The following is a 15530-nucleotide window of genomic DNA, read 5'->3' as shown; positions in this document are numbered from 1 at the left end:
GCTAATTAACTGAGGATGTGTTTAGAGAGACAACATCCCACTGGGAAGTGATCATTTGCTGACCTTGTAGTCGTGTATGATCCTTTCAGCGAAAGCCTTGTCCAGCATCTTCCTGTACCACTCTTGAAGCCTCTTGGGTTTGGGGATCTTCTGGTCAGGAGGGTGGCAGTGGAAAATGTAGTCATCTCCTTCACTGGGTGGGCAGGCCCAGATGTGACCCATAACATACCTGTGCAGGACAAGAGTTATTAGCCACTTAGCATTAGCAAGAATGATTCATATAGGATTGAATAAAACAATGTAAAGTACTACAACGTGAAAAGTTACTTGTCACCTACCCCAGTTTCCTCACATACTCCAGGTAGCCTATTAAGATCTCATGGTACACTGCAGTCCTTAGCCCACGTGGTTTGAAGAAGTGAATACTGTCGAGGTATGATATGTAAACCCGTCTGCAAGACAAACAGAGATTTTTATAAAACAGCAATCTATACACAAAAATCACAAGACAGGATGTATCACTATTTAATCTTTGCTTTACCTGGTATTTGGAAAGGCGCACTCTGAGCCATACTCCTGGACGTGCATGCCGAAGAAACAAACATCCACTCCGTCTATTTCTTCAAATGCAAAAAGTGCTTTGGTTCTATAAGGGAAGCTCTCCTGCATCTCACCTGGGTCCACAAATCTGTAGAAATGGAAAAAGCATAGGTGAAGGTTGAGTTTTGGTTTTTTTTGTTTGCTGTTGTTTTTGCAGAGAACTTAACTTGAACAATCAGCTCATTTTTGTAGAGGGCGAGTGATAAAACTATTTTGGGCTCCGGACTCATAAGTGCTCCTGGATCATTTCCATGGTCAGGTCTTTTAAATGTCATGCATGTTTATTTACATTGAGGTTATGTTATGATATATGGACAACTGTACTGTAGCTGACATTTATTTTTAGAGCAAAAGTTGAGCCAGAAAACCACAAAATACATTTTTGGTGTATTTGCAATCCTCAAGCTGTGGAAGGGTCACCACAATGGAAATGCATCTGGAGCAAGTCATTATTTAACATGTTCAAATCCAAGTCCAAAGTTTATTATTATAGTATTCCAGATTGATCAAATGTTGTTTTCAATCAAGACTAAAAGTCTGTAACAGGAGATGAGAACCTTACCTAGACTTCATGCCAGGCTTAATCTCCACGTTTTTGTCAGAACTGGCCACCACTCGTACAAACACCTCACCAGCCTCTGGGTGGTTCTGCCTTTTCAAGTACTTATTCACCCTGTCCTCAATGTAAGTCCCCAACCGTGTACACTGCAACCCTTTATAAACACAAACACATTCAAGATTGATACAAGTATTTAACATTGAGACTTTTACCTGATTAAAAAGAAGTCAATGATATTAAAAATAATGTTTATTTTTGTTTTACTGTTACACGTAACTTACTTTTGGCTGAAAACTTGTTCTCCTTTCTTGTTTTGCCAGACTTCTTGAGACAGTTATCACAGATAAAGCTGGAACAAAGAACATCAAACTCTCAAAATACAGTAACTCAAGCAAATAGGAACTCCTGTGACTTAGTGAACTCAAAAATGTAATGAAATGTGCAGTGATAAACTGCCATTTCAAGACTTACCCTGATGGCCAAATGACATCGTAGTGCAGCACGCAGATCTGATGCATTTTCCGCCCACAGTCCTTACATTCAATAAAACTGCAGGGACAAACATTTGCCTTTTACATGCTTATCCTTCAAAATTAGTTAGGAAGCATCAAAGTCATCATGTAAATAACATCACAATGAAGCTACTGCCCAGACATTACTCACGGTTCAGGGTCCAACATGTCATTTTTCTTCTTTTCAAACTGTTCTTTTGATATCATGCTGCATGGAAAAGAGTACAAGGGGACAAACAGATTAACCATGTGACCAAAACTGCTTTTCATAGAATGAAGTCCAGAGAGACAACAGCCTGAGAATCTCGAAAGAAGACCACCAGGTAGTGTTCAGCCACCCGGGCCTGGTAACTTACGTCTGTGGCTGTGCCGGGTCGTCCCCCAGGGTCACACTGTTGCCCTGGATCTCATTGAAGCACTTTTCACAGAAGTGATACCTGTCGGCAATAAGGCCATATTTGGGTGAACTGCAGCCAGCACACACAGTAGCAGCACAGGCAAACCGACGCACAGGTGGCAAAATGCAGAGTGAACGGAGAACATGGCAACAACCGAAGACAGAGCATGGGAAGCGAAAAGACGGAAGGACACACACAGGCAGAGGTACATATTAGTCACAACTGAAATTATCATGATCCAACCACTCTCATTCAAACTGAAACATAAATGGGGGGAAAACGTGCTAAAAGGCTATGTTAATGACACATGAACTACGAGGGTCAACATCAAAGTAATGTTTGACAACAGGAACCAAAGTATTTCCACACAAAACCATGTACCTGCATGCTGGAATACGAAGACATAATTAACTGATTCACTACAATCATTTATAACATTAGCAACATGCATTATGGTGAAAGAATGGTATGATCATGCCAGGGGAGACAGAATGAGTGGTAATGGAAATACAAGTGTGTCCGTTTTAAGAGAACCAATAAATGTTACTGAGTGCAAGAGAGATTCAGTGTTAATATACTTCAAGCATTTAGATCAAAATTTGGTCAGAAACCAAACAATGAAGCACTGCACTTTGATATTCACATTTTTACATTTCATCTACCTGACTACTTCTTTGGCATAATGAGGAATCCATTGAATACTTATAATCACTGAACTTTTCAATCAGAGTGTTGTATTGTAACCTGGTAGGCCTCACAGCATATCTAGTGAATATATGCAATAATTGAATAGCGTTGCATTAGAATGACACTGAAGTAGCAGTAGCAGATTCTGGCCAGCAGGGGGAACATTGGTGCTGGTTGTAGGGTACAATAGATGTGTGAAGACAACACAAGGCTTGCTCATGCACTTTCTGTTTGGCCACATCCCCTATCAAGGAAAGCTCATGTAAATGAAGTCCTTACAGTTTTGTGGAGAGATACGGCTGCATGTGCAGTTGTATTTTATACCATGTTTTCTCTGTGAGGGTGCAGCTAAACACCACACTCACAACCTCTTCTTCACCTGCCCACCTATCCCTCAACAGAGTCAGCATGCAGGTTTACCTGTTCTGGTAGCTGTAGTAGGTGCCATCCCTGGAGATGGTACATAACTGTTTGCCATAGCAACACAGTGTCTGGGGTGAAAATTCAAACTGTGGAAAAAACAAAGAAACATTAATGATCGATTTAATTGTTACAAACAGGTTGCACTCCAGTTAACAACAATGTGCAGGTGGAAATAAATGTGAACTGAGAAGATAAATGTTGTAGAAACAAAAAAGTGGCTTATAAAGAACAGTCCTGTATGTGCTTCAGTGTTGTTCAAGAACAGTGTCCGTGTTCAATTTCCGTCTTGTATCGTCTCACCTTCCTGCCGCAGCAGTAGCCCAGGCCCTGCATGACGGGATCAATCTCTGCCTCAAACACTTCTGCCAGTTTGGTGCAGTACTTGTAAACACGAGATGTCTTGCGGTTGTACAGCCAGGCATTGTTGAACATGAGCCAAATATCGTCCACATACTGCCACGGCTCCTGGTACTGACCCGTGTCCAGCTTGCGCTTGATGGTTGATAAGTCAATGGGATTCTTCACTATGTCAAAGTAGTCCTGTATAGCAAGAGAGAGAGATTTGCAGGAATGAACAATGGATGCTCAACAGTGCTTCTCTGTATCATGTAATACTGGAACAAAGGTGTGTGTTCCTCTAATTTTGGACACTCACAGGGATGCCCAGTAGCATGGGGTCTACAGGTTGTCTGAAGGGCAGTGACTCTGGGTCTTGCCTGTAGAGGGCTTCGAGTGTTGGCATTAGGGCTTGTCTCAGTTCTTCTGGCTTGAAAACTAAACAGACAATGATAGTGTGTCAAGAAACCAACATTAGTATTAAAGCATCTAGCCATAATATCACAATAGGTCATTGCATGCTTAATATATACAAATTAAATATGTGTTCTCACTTTTTTTGCGATTCTGAGTGGTGGAAGTGGTTGATGTGCCGTTGGCTCCACTTTCCTCCTCTTCTTTGGATTCTGCCTTCATCTCCGGCTTCTTCTCCTCAGTTTCCATTGGTTCCTGCTTTGGCTCTGCTGCGTCTGGCTCCTCCTTCTTCACCAACGGGGGTTTGGTTTCATCATCCGGCTATGTGAAAAGAACCACGATTAACCAACTAGTCTACAGTTATGAGTCAGGTAAACTATTATGTATTTAGTACATTTTCTTTGAAGCAGAGAGTGAACCACTAGTCAAATTTACATTTACAGCCATAAAATGTGAGCAGAACTTGTAGGCTGTGGTGGATGGATTTGGAATAGTAACCAGTGGATTACACAGGAAATGGTTTCTGGTCTTATCTACACTTGACAGAAGTCAACAATGCCTTTCATACCTGCTGATAATTGCTTTGTAAAATCCTGTGCATACCTCAATTTTTATGTTCATCTGCTTCTTCCCAGAGTTGCTGTCATCGTCATCTTCTTTTACTTCAGGTTTGACTTCAGCGCTGTTCATGTCAGGCAGGGCCTGCTGAGAGTTCAGCTCAGCCACAGAGCCTGGTGTGGGGACCCTGTTATCTATACTGGCTGCGGCCTGGGACAACTTAAAGAGAGAAGACAGACATTTTGCTTAACACAATGCTGATAATTTATAAGGTCATACAGACTTATAAGCAAATGTAACATTGATTCTGTGATGTTCCTCTGTGAAACATATTTTCCCTTTTATATTCCTGTGGAAAATAGTTTGGTCAAAAGATCAGTCAGATGCCTCAGGTGATTGAACAGAAGCAAGCAAAGGAATAAACAGCAACAAAGCCCAAGTCACTTTTGACTTGAGTGGTATCTCACCGGTGTGCTCGGGTGCTGTGCCTGCACTGACGTAGGCTGCTGCATCTGGCTGGGGGGTTCAGGCTGAGGTTGCAAGGGTGTTAGCGGCTGGGAAGGGTCAGGTGGGGTGCTCATGGCTGAAGGGGGACCAGGGAGGCTACTGGGTATGTGGGTTGGGGTGGAGGAAGGCCCGCCCGTGGAGTTGGGGGTGGAGGGTCGCGGCTGCACCTGGGCCTGCGCGGGAGCATGATGCTGCTGCAGTTGCTGCTGCTGCTGCTGCTGCTGAGGCTGCAGGCTGGCAGAGGCATTGGGTGGAGGGGTGGCAACCATGGTGGGCTTGGCTGCAGGGCCACATGGCAACTGTGAGCCAATGGAGCCCAGAGCATTCAGAGAGAGGTTAGATTTCTGTGGCTGCTGGAACAAAGAGGGATGCACAGTTAGCATACCAATGTTCACTGTTCACATAAAAGCGCACATTCTGACACTCAAAAGACCCATGTCAATTAAAGAAATGCAAGGTGCACCAAAAATGCAGAGAGCATACAAAATAAGTATCTTTTTCAGCACAGCACAAGTCTCCTCACCTGGGTGACAGCAGACTGTGATATGGGCTGGCCCATGCCTACATTCACATTCATTGTTCCACCTGCGGCTGCAGGGAACTGGCCCTGTGGCAGGAACTGGCCTTGGTTGGTTGGCTGAGATACCATGTTATTTGCATGACTACCCATCATTCCTTGAGTCTGAGGCATCCTTGAAGGGGACATGACCATCTGGGAAAAAGAGAATGAAAAAAGACAAAATATTATGGGAGAAAGCACCTAGTATTGAGTGCCTGCCAAGTAAAATAATCTGTATGTAAACAGAATGCAGTATACATCCATGCTACCTCTACAATAGTCTACTAAAGGGCTTGTAATGCAATTCACAAATTAACAGTACTGAATCAAAACATGGCAAACAGATCCGAAGCCAGAGAGAAACATTAGGCCCTAAGCCAGGCTTTAGCCTGTGTCTAGACAGCCAGCGTTTCAGATGCTTTTTTCATGTGCATGTCACACCCAACACATACACTTTTATTTTAATGTATGCAGCCGTCTGTACCAGCTCCATGCAGGCTTAAATGCGACCCTTCATTTATGCTTCAGGTCTATTTTCCTCCATTTTACACACATCACTACAGTCATGCGTATTGGGTTCTGAGCACTTCCTACACATGGGTGACCTACACTCAACACTGCACCTGAACGCCTCCAGTGTAGACACACAGACGGAGCACTCGCTGCTGTTAGTGCTGTGCCGACATGCTGCTTACACTGCGCTTGCTGTCTAGACACAGGGTTAGGATCTGCCATGGTTTCATTAAAGATTACTCTTTGGCAACCAGGCAGCTATTACATAAACAGATCAGGACGTGTGTCAAGTACAGGTAGAACACTTCATATTTATTTTGTACAAGTGTCAAAATAGTGAGATGCTAAAAGATGAAAAGCAACCAAAATCAGGATGACATTTTTTACAGCCATCAGGAGAGGAAACGTGGAGGAAAGAGCCAACGAATAACTTTACTTTAATTACACTGTAATATCTATCTATCGATCTATCCATCAATCAATCAATCAATCGAGTGGCTAGGTACACAATTACCATGGTGATAAAAACTGAAAAATGGTTCCAATGAGGGGAAGTTTAAGAGAGGCACTGAAGGGCTCATAGAAACAACAGTTTAAAAGAAAGACAGACTAAAAAATAAAAATGTAGGGAGACAAAGGAGAAAGAACTAACCGCTGGGACGGAGCTCATGTTCATCTGCTGTGGATGGTTCATGGGAGAGGGAGCACGTGCTCCCATGGGTGCCTGAGACATCTGTGAATTCTGCATTGCCATTGGGTTAAACTGATTGATTCCTGTGGGAACAGATACACACAATTATATACCTGTTTATTATACTGGGGAGCTGTTGTAATTTAATATTCCATGTCCTTCTGGGCTGCAGAGGCACTGAACCAACTCACTTAAACATCAGTGCGCCGACAAATCTAATCAATTGTCTAAACACTCAGGTGAGCAAAGGAAAGTAAAACTCACTTCACTGTTAAAATGTTTAACATTTCCTCTACTACATTTAAAGGCCATCCATTGGTAAACTTAATATCTACAAACACTGGCCAAAAGAGGACATATGGATTGCTTTTCCCAGGAAAACAATTACTAAGAAATCAACGGAGGCACACATACCTTGGGGCACCTGCATACGGTTCATTATCTGATTTGGCATGTTAGGCATAGTCACAGGGCCATCTGAAAGGAGACAAAATATAGCAAAATTCATTTATTCATACAGAATTTATTTTATATTTAATTTATTGGTAAATGCTAATTACAGAAATATTTTTGAAAACACTTAGACAGTTAGATATTGGTACTTATATCAACTGAGAACTGTCAACCAGAGAAAAGAGGGTTTGGCTACTAACTGGGAGGTCGGACTGCCTGTCCTGGGCCCATAGCGTTGGGCTGAGCCATACCAGGCTGCTGAGGCCCAGTTGGGACCATGGGCTGTTTCTGGAGCCGTAGGCGCCTCTTCTCCTCCAGTTCCTTCTGAATCTTGTAGATCTTCTCTGCCAGGAAGTGGTAATACTCGTCCTAGTGAGAGGATGAGAAGAAACAAACGGCAGACGAGACATCTTAAAAAGAATACTGAATGTTTTTTTCTCTGCTGTCATAGCATCAAGAGAAAGGCCTTGAAAATAAAGAGTGCTCATCAAGGAAGGCCATCATCATCATGTTGCAATGGTGTGATAAAAGAAGTTAACTATTTGTGTTAGTTACCCTGCTGTTAGCTGACTCATACATGTCACCCTCAACCTTGCGTGCATATGCCACCAGGTTCTCCATTCGCCGGTCCTTCAGTGCTGCAGGGTCTGGGGTGGGGAATATGGCTTGTACACTGAAGGAAGAGAGAAGAAAAAATATAAAACTCAATCATAATCTATCAAATTCTTATCCATTTCCACCTGACAGAATTTCAGAAATTCTACTACATCTGTTTCATAGTTCAACTTACAGTTTGTGCACCAGGTGGGTGCGCAGGTCCTGAGTGACGTGTTCGTGCCAGGCCTTCCGTACCCCCGAAGCAGAGAGAGGGGTGGCAGTGGGCAGGTTTCCCATGCCTCCTGCTACTGACCCATCTGGCAACAACTGACTGTAAGGCAGAGAGAGAAGGAAACTATTTTACTCAAGTTCAAAAAAACATGTAAATCATCCCACCCAAGTGTTTCATGAATTAAAACATTCGTACATAACAGGTTTTTCTCAGAAGGAGTATGTGTCCACCAATATACATTTGAAATGATATTCAAAATAAATTGGAAGGACAGTGGACAGTCATGGATTGTTATTTGCCAACAGAAGATGCACATGATAGTGATTTTGTTGACTGGAACAAATTAAAAGTCACAGGACCCGTTATCCAAACCAGCTCCCAGTCTTTGAATTAATTGGCAGCTACGTCATCAAGATAATTTTGTAAGAAAGATGAAATAAACTGTGGCAGCTCTTTCGGTAACGACCTGTTTTGTTGTGATGTGGAAAGTATGAGATTACTCACTTGTTGAGTGTGGAGGGTAGAGAGGAGTCGGAGTGCATGCCAGCCTGGTCTGAAGAACCCATACCCCCTGCCATCTGGTTCATCTGATTAGTGCCTGATAAACATTCATTAGATTATTAAATGAGACATAAATAGGTAGGCGAATAAGTATCTGGTTACAGTCAAGTTTAATTTACATTCACAGGTTTGCCAGAATTTTTTACAGCTTTTTGTAAAAGTAAATCACATGTTCATTAACTCCTAAAATGCCATTAAAATCCTTTCTACTCCGTACCGAGTGAGTTCAAATTTCGCAGCTGCTGGTGCCCCTGGGGGTTTTGCTGATTAGGACCCTGGCCCTGGTTCTGCCCCTGGACCTGAGCAGGGGACTGGTTCCCATAGGGCAGGCCCAGGGCAGCATAGGCCCTCTGCATGGAACTGGGGTCGATGTGTGTGGCAGCGCTGTTGATGGCTGTGGCACTGGGCTGGCCAGGCCCTACTGTGTTGATGGCGTTCTGCAGACCAGCCCCAGGGGAACTTAGCATAGCTGGAGGGGAAAAGAGGAGGAAATAAATAATAAGTGTATTGGCACAATTATATAAAGCATTTCAATAACATCTTGTAATAACTGAGGAGTAACTGCTGCTTCTGGTGTCACGTGTACATTTCTATATATCAACATGTGTACATAAATAATACAAATTTATATTTCTAATTTATAGGAGTAAACAGCCATCTCATCTGTGTACAATTTTTCTTTTAAGTGTGCTTTTGTGTGTATAGAAATAAATCCCTATGAACCCTGCACTGCTCCCCGCTGTGTTGATTGCTGACAGAGAGCACGCTGCCTCTGTGGGGGATTTAAATCTGTCATAGGGCCTTTTAACCAATCCGAGAGCGTGCTGTCCCGAGGCCCTGCCCCCACTGATACTAGAGCCACAGAGCCCCTCCCCTGGGTGTCTCATTACAGGCCCAGCCTTTCTAGAGGAATCCTCTATCAGAGCCCTCACAGTCAGCGAGCCAGCACAGAGCTGTGGCGGAGAAACACAACCTGCAGGTGGCACCAATTTATACTACACACTGACATGAGGCTTACTGCTGAGTAACAGCTGCCTTGTTGAACAGTTTTCAAGGAAACAATGCAGATAACAAAGCTACATCCGAAATCCTACACTTAAATTTTTTATCAACTTAAAAATTAGCTGGTATAACAATTTTTTAAATAGATTTATAAATGAATAAGAAGAGAGAAGGGGAGCTGGTGGAGTTACTCACGCTGCTGGTTTCTTTTGTCACTTGCATTCTTCAAAGGCAGGCAGACTGGACAGTCGTGCCGCGTACAGTTCTTCCAGTGGGAGATGATCTGTCTGGATGATGCACAGTGAGCCACTATGGAGAAATACAGGAGAGACAGAGGAACAGAGAGAGGCTTAGTGATTAGGCATTCTGCAGCATCTGAATGATGACCGAATGGTTATTATTTGGGTTGTTTACCAAAAGTTTTGCATATATTTCAATTTGTTTTATTTTGCTGTCTATGTATATTATTCTGTTATTTAAAAATGTTCTAAATAAATAAACTAAACTAAGCATTTTACATTTTTCAAGTTAGGTTAAGGTTAAGACTGAAACGAAAGCAATGAATACATCACCACAATAAACAAGTAAAACAGGTGTTGCCTCAGTCAAGAAAGATTTTGACCATAAAATGACATGGTAAAGTGATTCAACTCAGCACACGCCAAAAAAAGACCTGCTAAAGTACAATGTGCAAACAGCAATGTAGAAGTAATTAGTCTACGTGTTGTAAAACCATAAAACATAAACTAGCATTTACTATGAGTGTTTAAACAATATAAATATCAAGCTCAAAGTCCTTTGACCTTGTGTGAGCTCCTTACTACCTGAATGTGTCAGAGGGAAGCTGCAACCCACAAAGGTAGACAAGGAAATTCAGAGCAACCATCATGACAGGCATTTTAATAAAATTAAATGTATGTCTGCTGATGTCGGGTGTTGCAAAGGACAATATTTCAGGAGGGTAACGGTTCAAATAAAAGCAGTCATAGTGATCTGGTTATATGAAGAGCTGCAGGCAAGAATAGACACCTTCTACAGTTTGGGTGGACTCCGGTTGTGTTTACAGTTTATCACAATACACATGGTGTAGTTTTCCCGTCCGTAAAGAAGTTCTAACCAAGTCTTAATCAATCTCAGTCAGTGATTAATAAATAAAAGATTGACCACCAACATTATAGTGCCATAAAAGCTCAGATGAGTGGTAATATTAAGTAAGCGCAGTGAAAAATACATTAAGGGGTGAACACCCACAAACAGAAGTCTGCCAACCAGACCCAGCGCTTTTTCACTCACCCTGGCAGGACTTGCCAGCCTGGCAGTGGGTCATGTGGTTGAGGACGTTCTTCATGGTGCGGCAGTGGGGCAGAGTGCAGCCCCTCACCTCTCCATTGGCCTGCTCCCGCCGCTGGCACTTATGTGCATGGAGCAACAGGACCAGCTGCTGCTGAATAAGTTTGCGTTTCTCAGGATCTGCCGTTGGGCCTGCTGACACTCCGCCAGCGCCGGAGACCATGCCCACCGACGCTACCTGCTGCTGCATCTGGGACTGCAAGAGTGCCAACACACGTTAGGGCACAGATCAAAACACAATATTAAGTATTTTTTGTTAAATATTAAAAAAGAAACCAATAAATATGTCGTACATGCAATCTGTGTTTGTTATAGTCAACAAACAAGTCAAATAGACATTACAAACATTGTTACAGAGTTCAATCATTTGTGGTGGGGGGGGGGGTTCTTTTCTATCTGTTTTGACTTCCCGACCAAACACCGGCGTCACATGGCTGAGGAGGCAAGGGAGCGTGAGCGATAACACAAAACAACTAGACTGTGGCTAGCATGCTAATCTGCTAGTTTGCACCAACAATGGTCAACGTATGCAAAATGTTCCTCAACAAACTGTTCCAAGGGAAGGATTTTACCCCCGTTTAACGAGGTTAGCTACTCGCATCAATAATGGCCAATTTTTTCCCCCCATTTATTATGAAAACAAAACAAAACAGTTGACCAATTAAACTTTATTGCAAGAAATGTGTTGCCAAGAAAAATAATTCAAAGAATTTATAATAGCGTCATCATCCTCAACATTCAAGTTTTTATTTTCTTTCATGTTCAGTATAAAACTTCTAAAATCTTTAAGAGCCGTTTGAAACATGGCATTTAATGTGATGGGAATCACAGCAGTTGCTTTCATATATTATTATATTAATTCAATGTTTAAATGTTTTTCACCTATTTGTTCTGATAACAAATAATTGTATATTATATACCATAATCAACCCTCTGCTTTCTTTAGGGTTCTGTCCTGAGGAGAATTCTCTTATAACTATAAAATGAGCATTATCATTATTATGATTATTATACATTCTGATAGTTATTGCCATATCGTCCAGTCCATGTTTTTATCTGGCAAACATAACTATGGTACAGCACTCTCCTCTCAGGTTATTTGATGCACACGTTCTACCTGCATTATTTTAGTTTGTGCCCATTTATTTAAATTTATAAATATTTAAAGATGAAAATCACCCCATTTAAAAAGATTTAGGCTTACACACTGACAGCAGAACACCTGTTTCAGCTGCATATTTTAGTTGTTTGTCTGATTTCCGTTTGATGAAGCCAGTACACTTTTTAATTAAAGCAGCTGTCTATGCAGGCCACATAATGGCACAAGCTTTACATGCACTCCTAGTCCATTTTCTTCTGAATTAAACAAAACTACATTGATTGTGTATTGCGCTGTCAAGACACGTCTGAGTACGCAGAAGTACTGTGGTTGAGCGGATCCAGTGTAGACACTGATGAAGATCTGCAGCTGCTACTGCTGCGCTGCTGTTGTTTCTGCCAAGTGTCTACTGTACACAAAATATTAGGCTCACGCTTTTGGAGAAAACGACTTGACTGAAATAAATATGACATGGTAACAGTTTTGTTTTTTTTTCCAATTCTGCATACTGCCCTGGCTTACTTTGCCAGGGGCTAGAGGGTTGATAGAATGGGTATGGGAGGGGGACTGATTCTCCCCCATTGCTGTATGCCTATAGGCGATTATTATGAGTTGATTCCCCTCCTGTATATGACAAATATATGAATAATAAAAAATCGATCACAAAAAAAGACAAGGTAACAGTAGAACTGCAAATAACGATAATTTTCATTTCCAAATAATCTGCAGATTATTTTATTGATAAAAGGCACAATATTTGGCACTTTCAAAATGGTAATGATTACTTAATTATCAAATTAGTTGTCAATCATTTTCTGTTGATTGATTGATGAACTAATCTGATAACAGCCACAGTGAAATTGAAACTATTACTGCATTCACTGAGTATTTACTAAGAGTCGGTCTGTTTAAACTGCGTGTGCAATGTGTTTGCTTTATTCCAACACTTAATACTGTACAAAGGAAACAAAGAGTCCTTCATAGCAGAACGTCAGTGTTTCTGAAAGGCTGAAAGACTTCTATGAAAACTCTCATGAATGTGCAAGGACGACAGCAAAGCCTATATGTGCACTTCAAGTCTACAGAATAGCATATCCATTTCAAAGACTTTATTAAACAAAGCATGATACTATTTCTCCTGTGCACTGTTTTTGTTTTACATTTTATCTTTCTAGGCAATGAAGATGCAATTGCAACATGCAAAATGGATCTCAATACTCTTGTTCATGAGTTGATTTTTTTTCTCCTCACCAGCCTGAAACGAAAAACGGGCTGGGAAAGATATCCAGCTTCTTTTTTTTTATCCTAATGACACTCACCATGTTTGGCACATTCCCAGCTCCCTTCAGCTCTGCAGGGAATTGGGGCAGGTTGTTGGGAAGAGCTGTCTTGTTCTGGAGTTGTTGGGCGTTGACCCCCGCTGCCCCCATCTGCTGCACCCCGGCCTGGCCATACTGCTGGCCAAATGGAGCTCCTGACATCCCCATCTACAGTGGGCAGACAGGACAGAGGGTGGTCAGAAGATTTGCATATCATGCAGGATTCCAACACAGAAGATCAAACCTTGACCTCTGTAGTGAGTGGATGTGGGAATACCTATGGAACAATTTCCATCTTCGTGAACGCACAAACAGTGAGGCGAGGACCACTGTGCGCTCCAGTCAAGCCCATCAAAATTTAACATGGCACACAACTCGACCACAAATTAAACTGTCAAAAAACTTAAAACGCATAAAATGTTAGCTTAAACATCTGTTGAAACCAAAGTGATTAATAAATGTTAAATTAATTATAAAATTTCTACAAAAATCAATAGAATCACAAAATTTGTTTTTTCTAAATAGGCCTTTTTTAAGAGAATAATTGTCTGGGTGGTCCTCGACATGCATCTGTCTGCTGGCTTTCTACAAAACTACAGCCTGCTTTGCTGCGCGGAGGTTCCTCACTGCCAGCAGTGCTCCAGCAGACAGAACAAGCCCAGCCCAGCGCACAGAAAAACGGGAGGAGACACACAGAGAGAAAGACCAGCTTGCTCAACAGCTGAGCAGAGCGCTGAGCAGAGCACTGCGCTGCTGCCTGCCCCTCCCCCTCCGCAGCACAGAAGCTCGCCCGACGCCTCCCTCTCATTCACACATGAGCATGGCTTCAACCTCCTCTCACAAATGGGTTTTCCTGCTTGACGATCTGCATTTATTACAGTGTCACCAAGCTAGAGGACGGCACTGTTGTACATGAAACCTGTTTGTTTCCTCTCTTCTCAACATGTCCCCTTTTCTTCTCCTCTGTTCCTCCCTCTCTACCCCTGACTCCCCCACTGTAACAACACATCAACCGGCTCCGTGATTTACAGCTCCATTATCAAAGGCCAAGGGGCCCGGAGAGAGACGGCATATGCCGAGAGAGGAAGAGAGAAGAAAAAGGAAACAGTTGGATGGAAAAGAGTGAAAAGAGTGAATACTAGCAAATAAAGACAAAACAAGAAGCACCTAAAACATGTTTATACATCTGCTTAGTATGAAACATAGGTTGTTATTTACTTGTGCATCGTTTCCATCTTAGTCACTATCTACTGATCAAGTGATTAATCAATGTCACTGTTAACTTGTATCCTAAAAAAAACACTCTTTGCCAAAGAGTTGAAATCATTTAAATTGTGTTCAAAAGAAATGTTGATTGACTATTGCCACAACACTACACATCATCAGTAGGATAAAAATAACCAGTCTTACCACAGTCTAAACCCACTTCACATTCCCTAATAAGTGGCATAACAATTCAGTACTTTGTGAATTCTGTTTCACAATGATAGGAAGAGCTGACACCACCACTAATCACTCATCCCTGAGCTAACTTCTGTGCTTTTGTTGGAGTCCTTTCTATTGGTTTTCTGTAGTCTGTAATTTTTGTTTAAATGACATAAACAGGGATGACGTATTTTTTGATAAAGCCCTCTTCTACATCTAAAAACAACAAGTTATCATTGAGAGCAGTGAATGACATCCCACTTTAACCTGCCAAGACCAAGTGAAGAAACTTGGCCGTCTGTCAAAAGGGTGTATTAACTGATGATATCTGTCAATTCTTTCATTTCCTGAAGCTCAAGGCGACGTCTTTGCTTGTTTAGTCCAGACTTTCAGTGATCTTAGAGAAGAGAAAGAAAAGCAGCAAAACTGTTCATTTGTGAAGCTGTTAATGAGAAATGTTTGTAATTTTTTTGGTGAAAAAAGAGTTTAATGATGAATCAATGATATAAAATGTGCAGAATATTTTTCAGTTGATTCACAAATGAGTTAATTGACTAATCCTATCCGCTCTAAATTAACCACCCAGCTAGTAATGGCAAGTTGTGGCCCGCAATTCACACACAGATCAAGCAATTTATTCAGTTAAACTCAGCAACGATAACTGCCATATACGAACATTTTTCTCCAACTTGAATTATTTTTGTCTTCTTGCAATTTAGTCCAATAATCATACAG

The 15530-nt window shown here is 41.8% G+C and overlaps 1 protein-coding gene across 2 annotated transcripts in view; it reads right to left on the bottom strand.

Moving 5' to 3' along the window:
• crebbpa (CREB binding protein a) overlaps positions 1-15530 on the bottom strand; it is a 40671-nt gene that overhangs the window by 5170 nt on the left and 19971 nt on the right. The window contains exons 3-27 of one of the 2 annotated variants that reach the window (XM_062438724.1): positions 13371-13538; positions 10896-11148; positions 9798-9911; positions 8818-9069; positions 8544-8637; positions 8001-8138; positions 7766-7883; positions 7411-7579; positions 7172-7234; positions 6719-6840; positions 5518-5706; positions 4955-5347; positions 4533-4706; positions 4070-4250; positions 3835-3953; positions 3480-3719; positions 3177-3265; positions 2028-2108; positions 1823-1879; positions 1631-1708; positions 1441-1508; positions 1163-1313; positions 542-688; positions 339-452; positions 64-229 (exon numbers count right to left, since the gene is read on the bottom strand). In XM_062438724.1, the coding sequence (XP_062294708.1) occupies positions 64-229; positions 339-452; positions 542-688; positions 1163-1313; positions 1441-1508; positions 1631-1708; positions 1823-1879; positions 2028-2108; positions 3177-3265; positions 3480-3719; positions 3835-3953; positions 4070-4250; positions 4533-4706; positions 4955-5347; positions 5518-5706; positions 6719-6840; positions 7172-7234; positions 7411-7579; positions 7766-7883; positions 8001-8138; positions 8544-8637; positions 8818-9069; positions 9798-9911; positions 10896-11148; positions 13371-13538 (3738 nt within the window). The remainder of the gene's footprint in view (positions 1-63; positions 230-338; positions 453-541; positions 689-1162; positions 1314-1440; positions 1509-1630; positions 1709-1822; positions 1880-2027; positions 2109-3176; positions 3266-3479; positions 3720-3834; positions 3954-4069; positions 4251-4532; positions 4707-4954; positions 5348-5517; positions 5707-6718; positions 6841-7171; positions 7235-7410; positions 7580-7765; positions 7884-8000; positions 8139-8543; positions 8638-8817; positions 9070-9797; positions 9912-10895; positions 11149-13370; positions 13539-15530) is intronic. The other variant, XM_062438725.1, reaches the window with a different exon arrangement.

Source organism: Scomber scombrus, chromosome 18 (genome assembly GCF_963691925.1).
Source record: "Scomber scombrus chromosome 18, fScoSco1.1, whole genome shotgun sequence".
In the NCBI taxonomy this organism is placed as follows: Eukaryota; Metazoa; Chordata; class Actinopteri; order Scombriformes; family Scombridae; genus Scomber; species Scomber scombrus.
The sequence above is the reverse complement of the archived record's forward strand: the minus strand, read 5'-3'. Positions and strand labels throughout refer to the sequence as shown.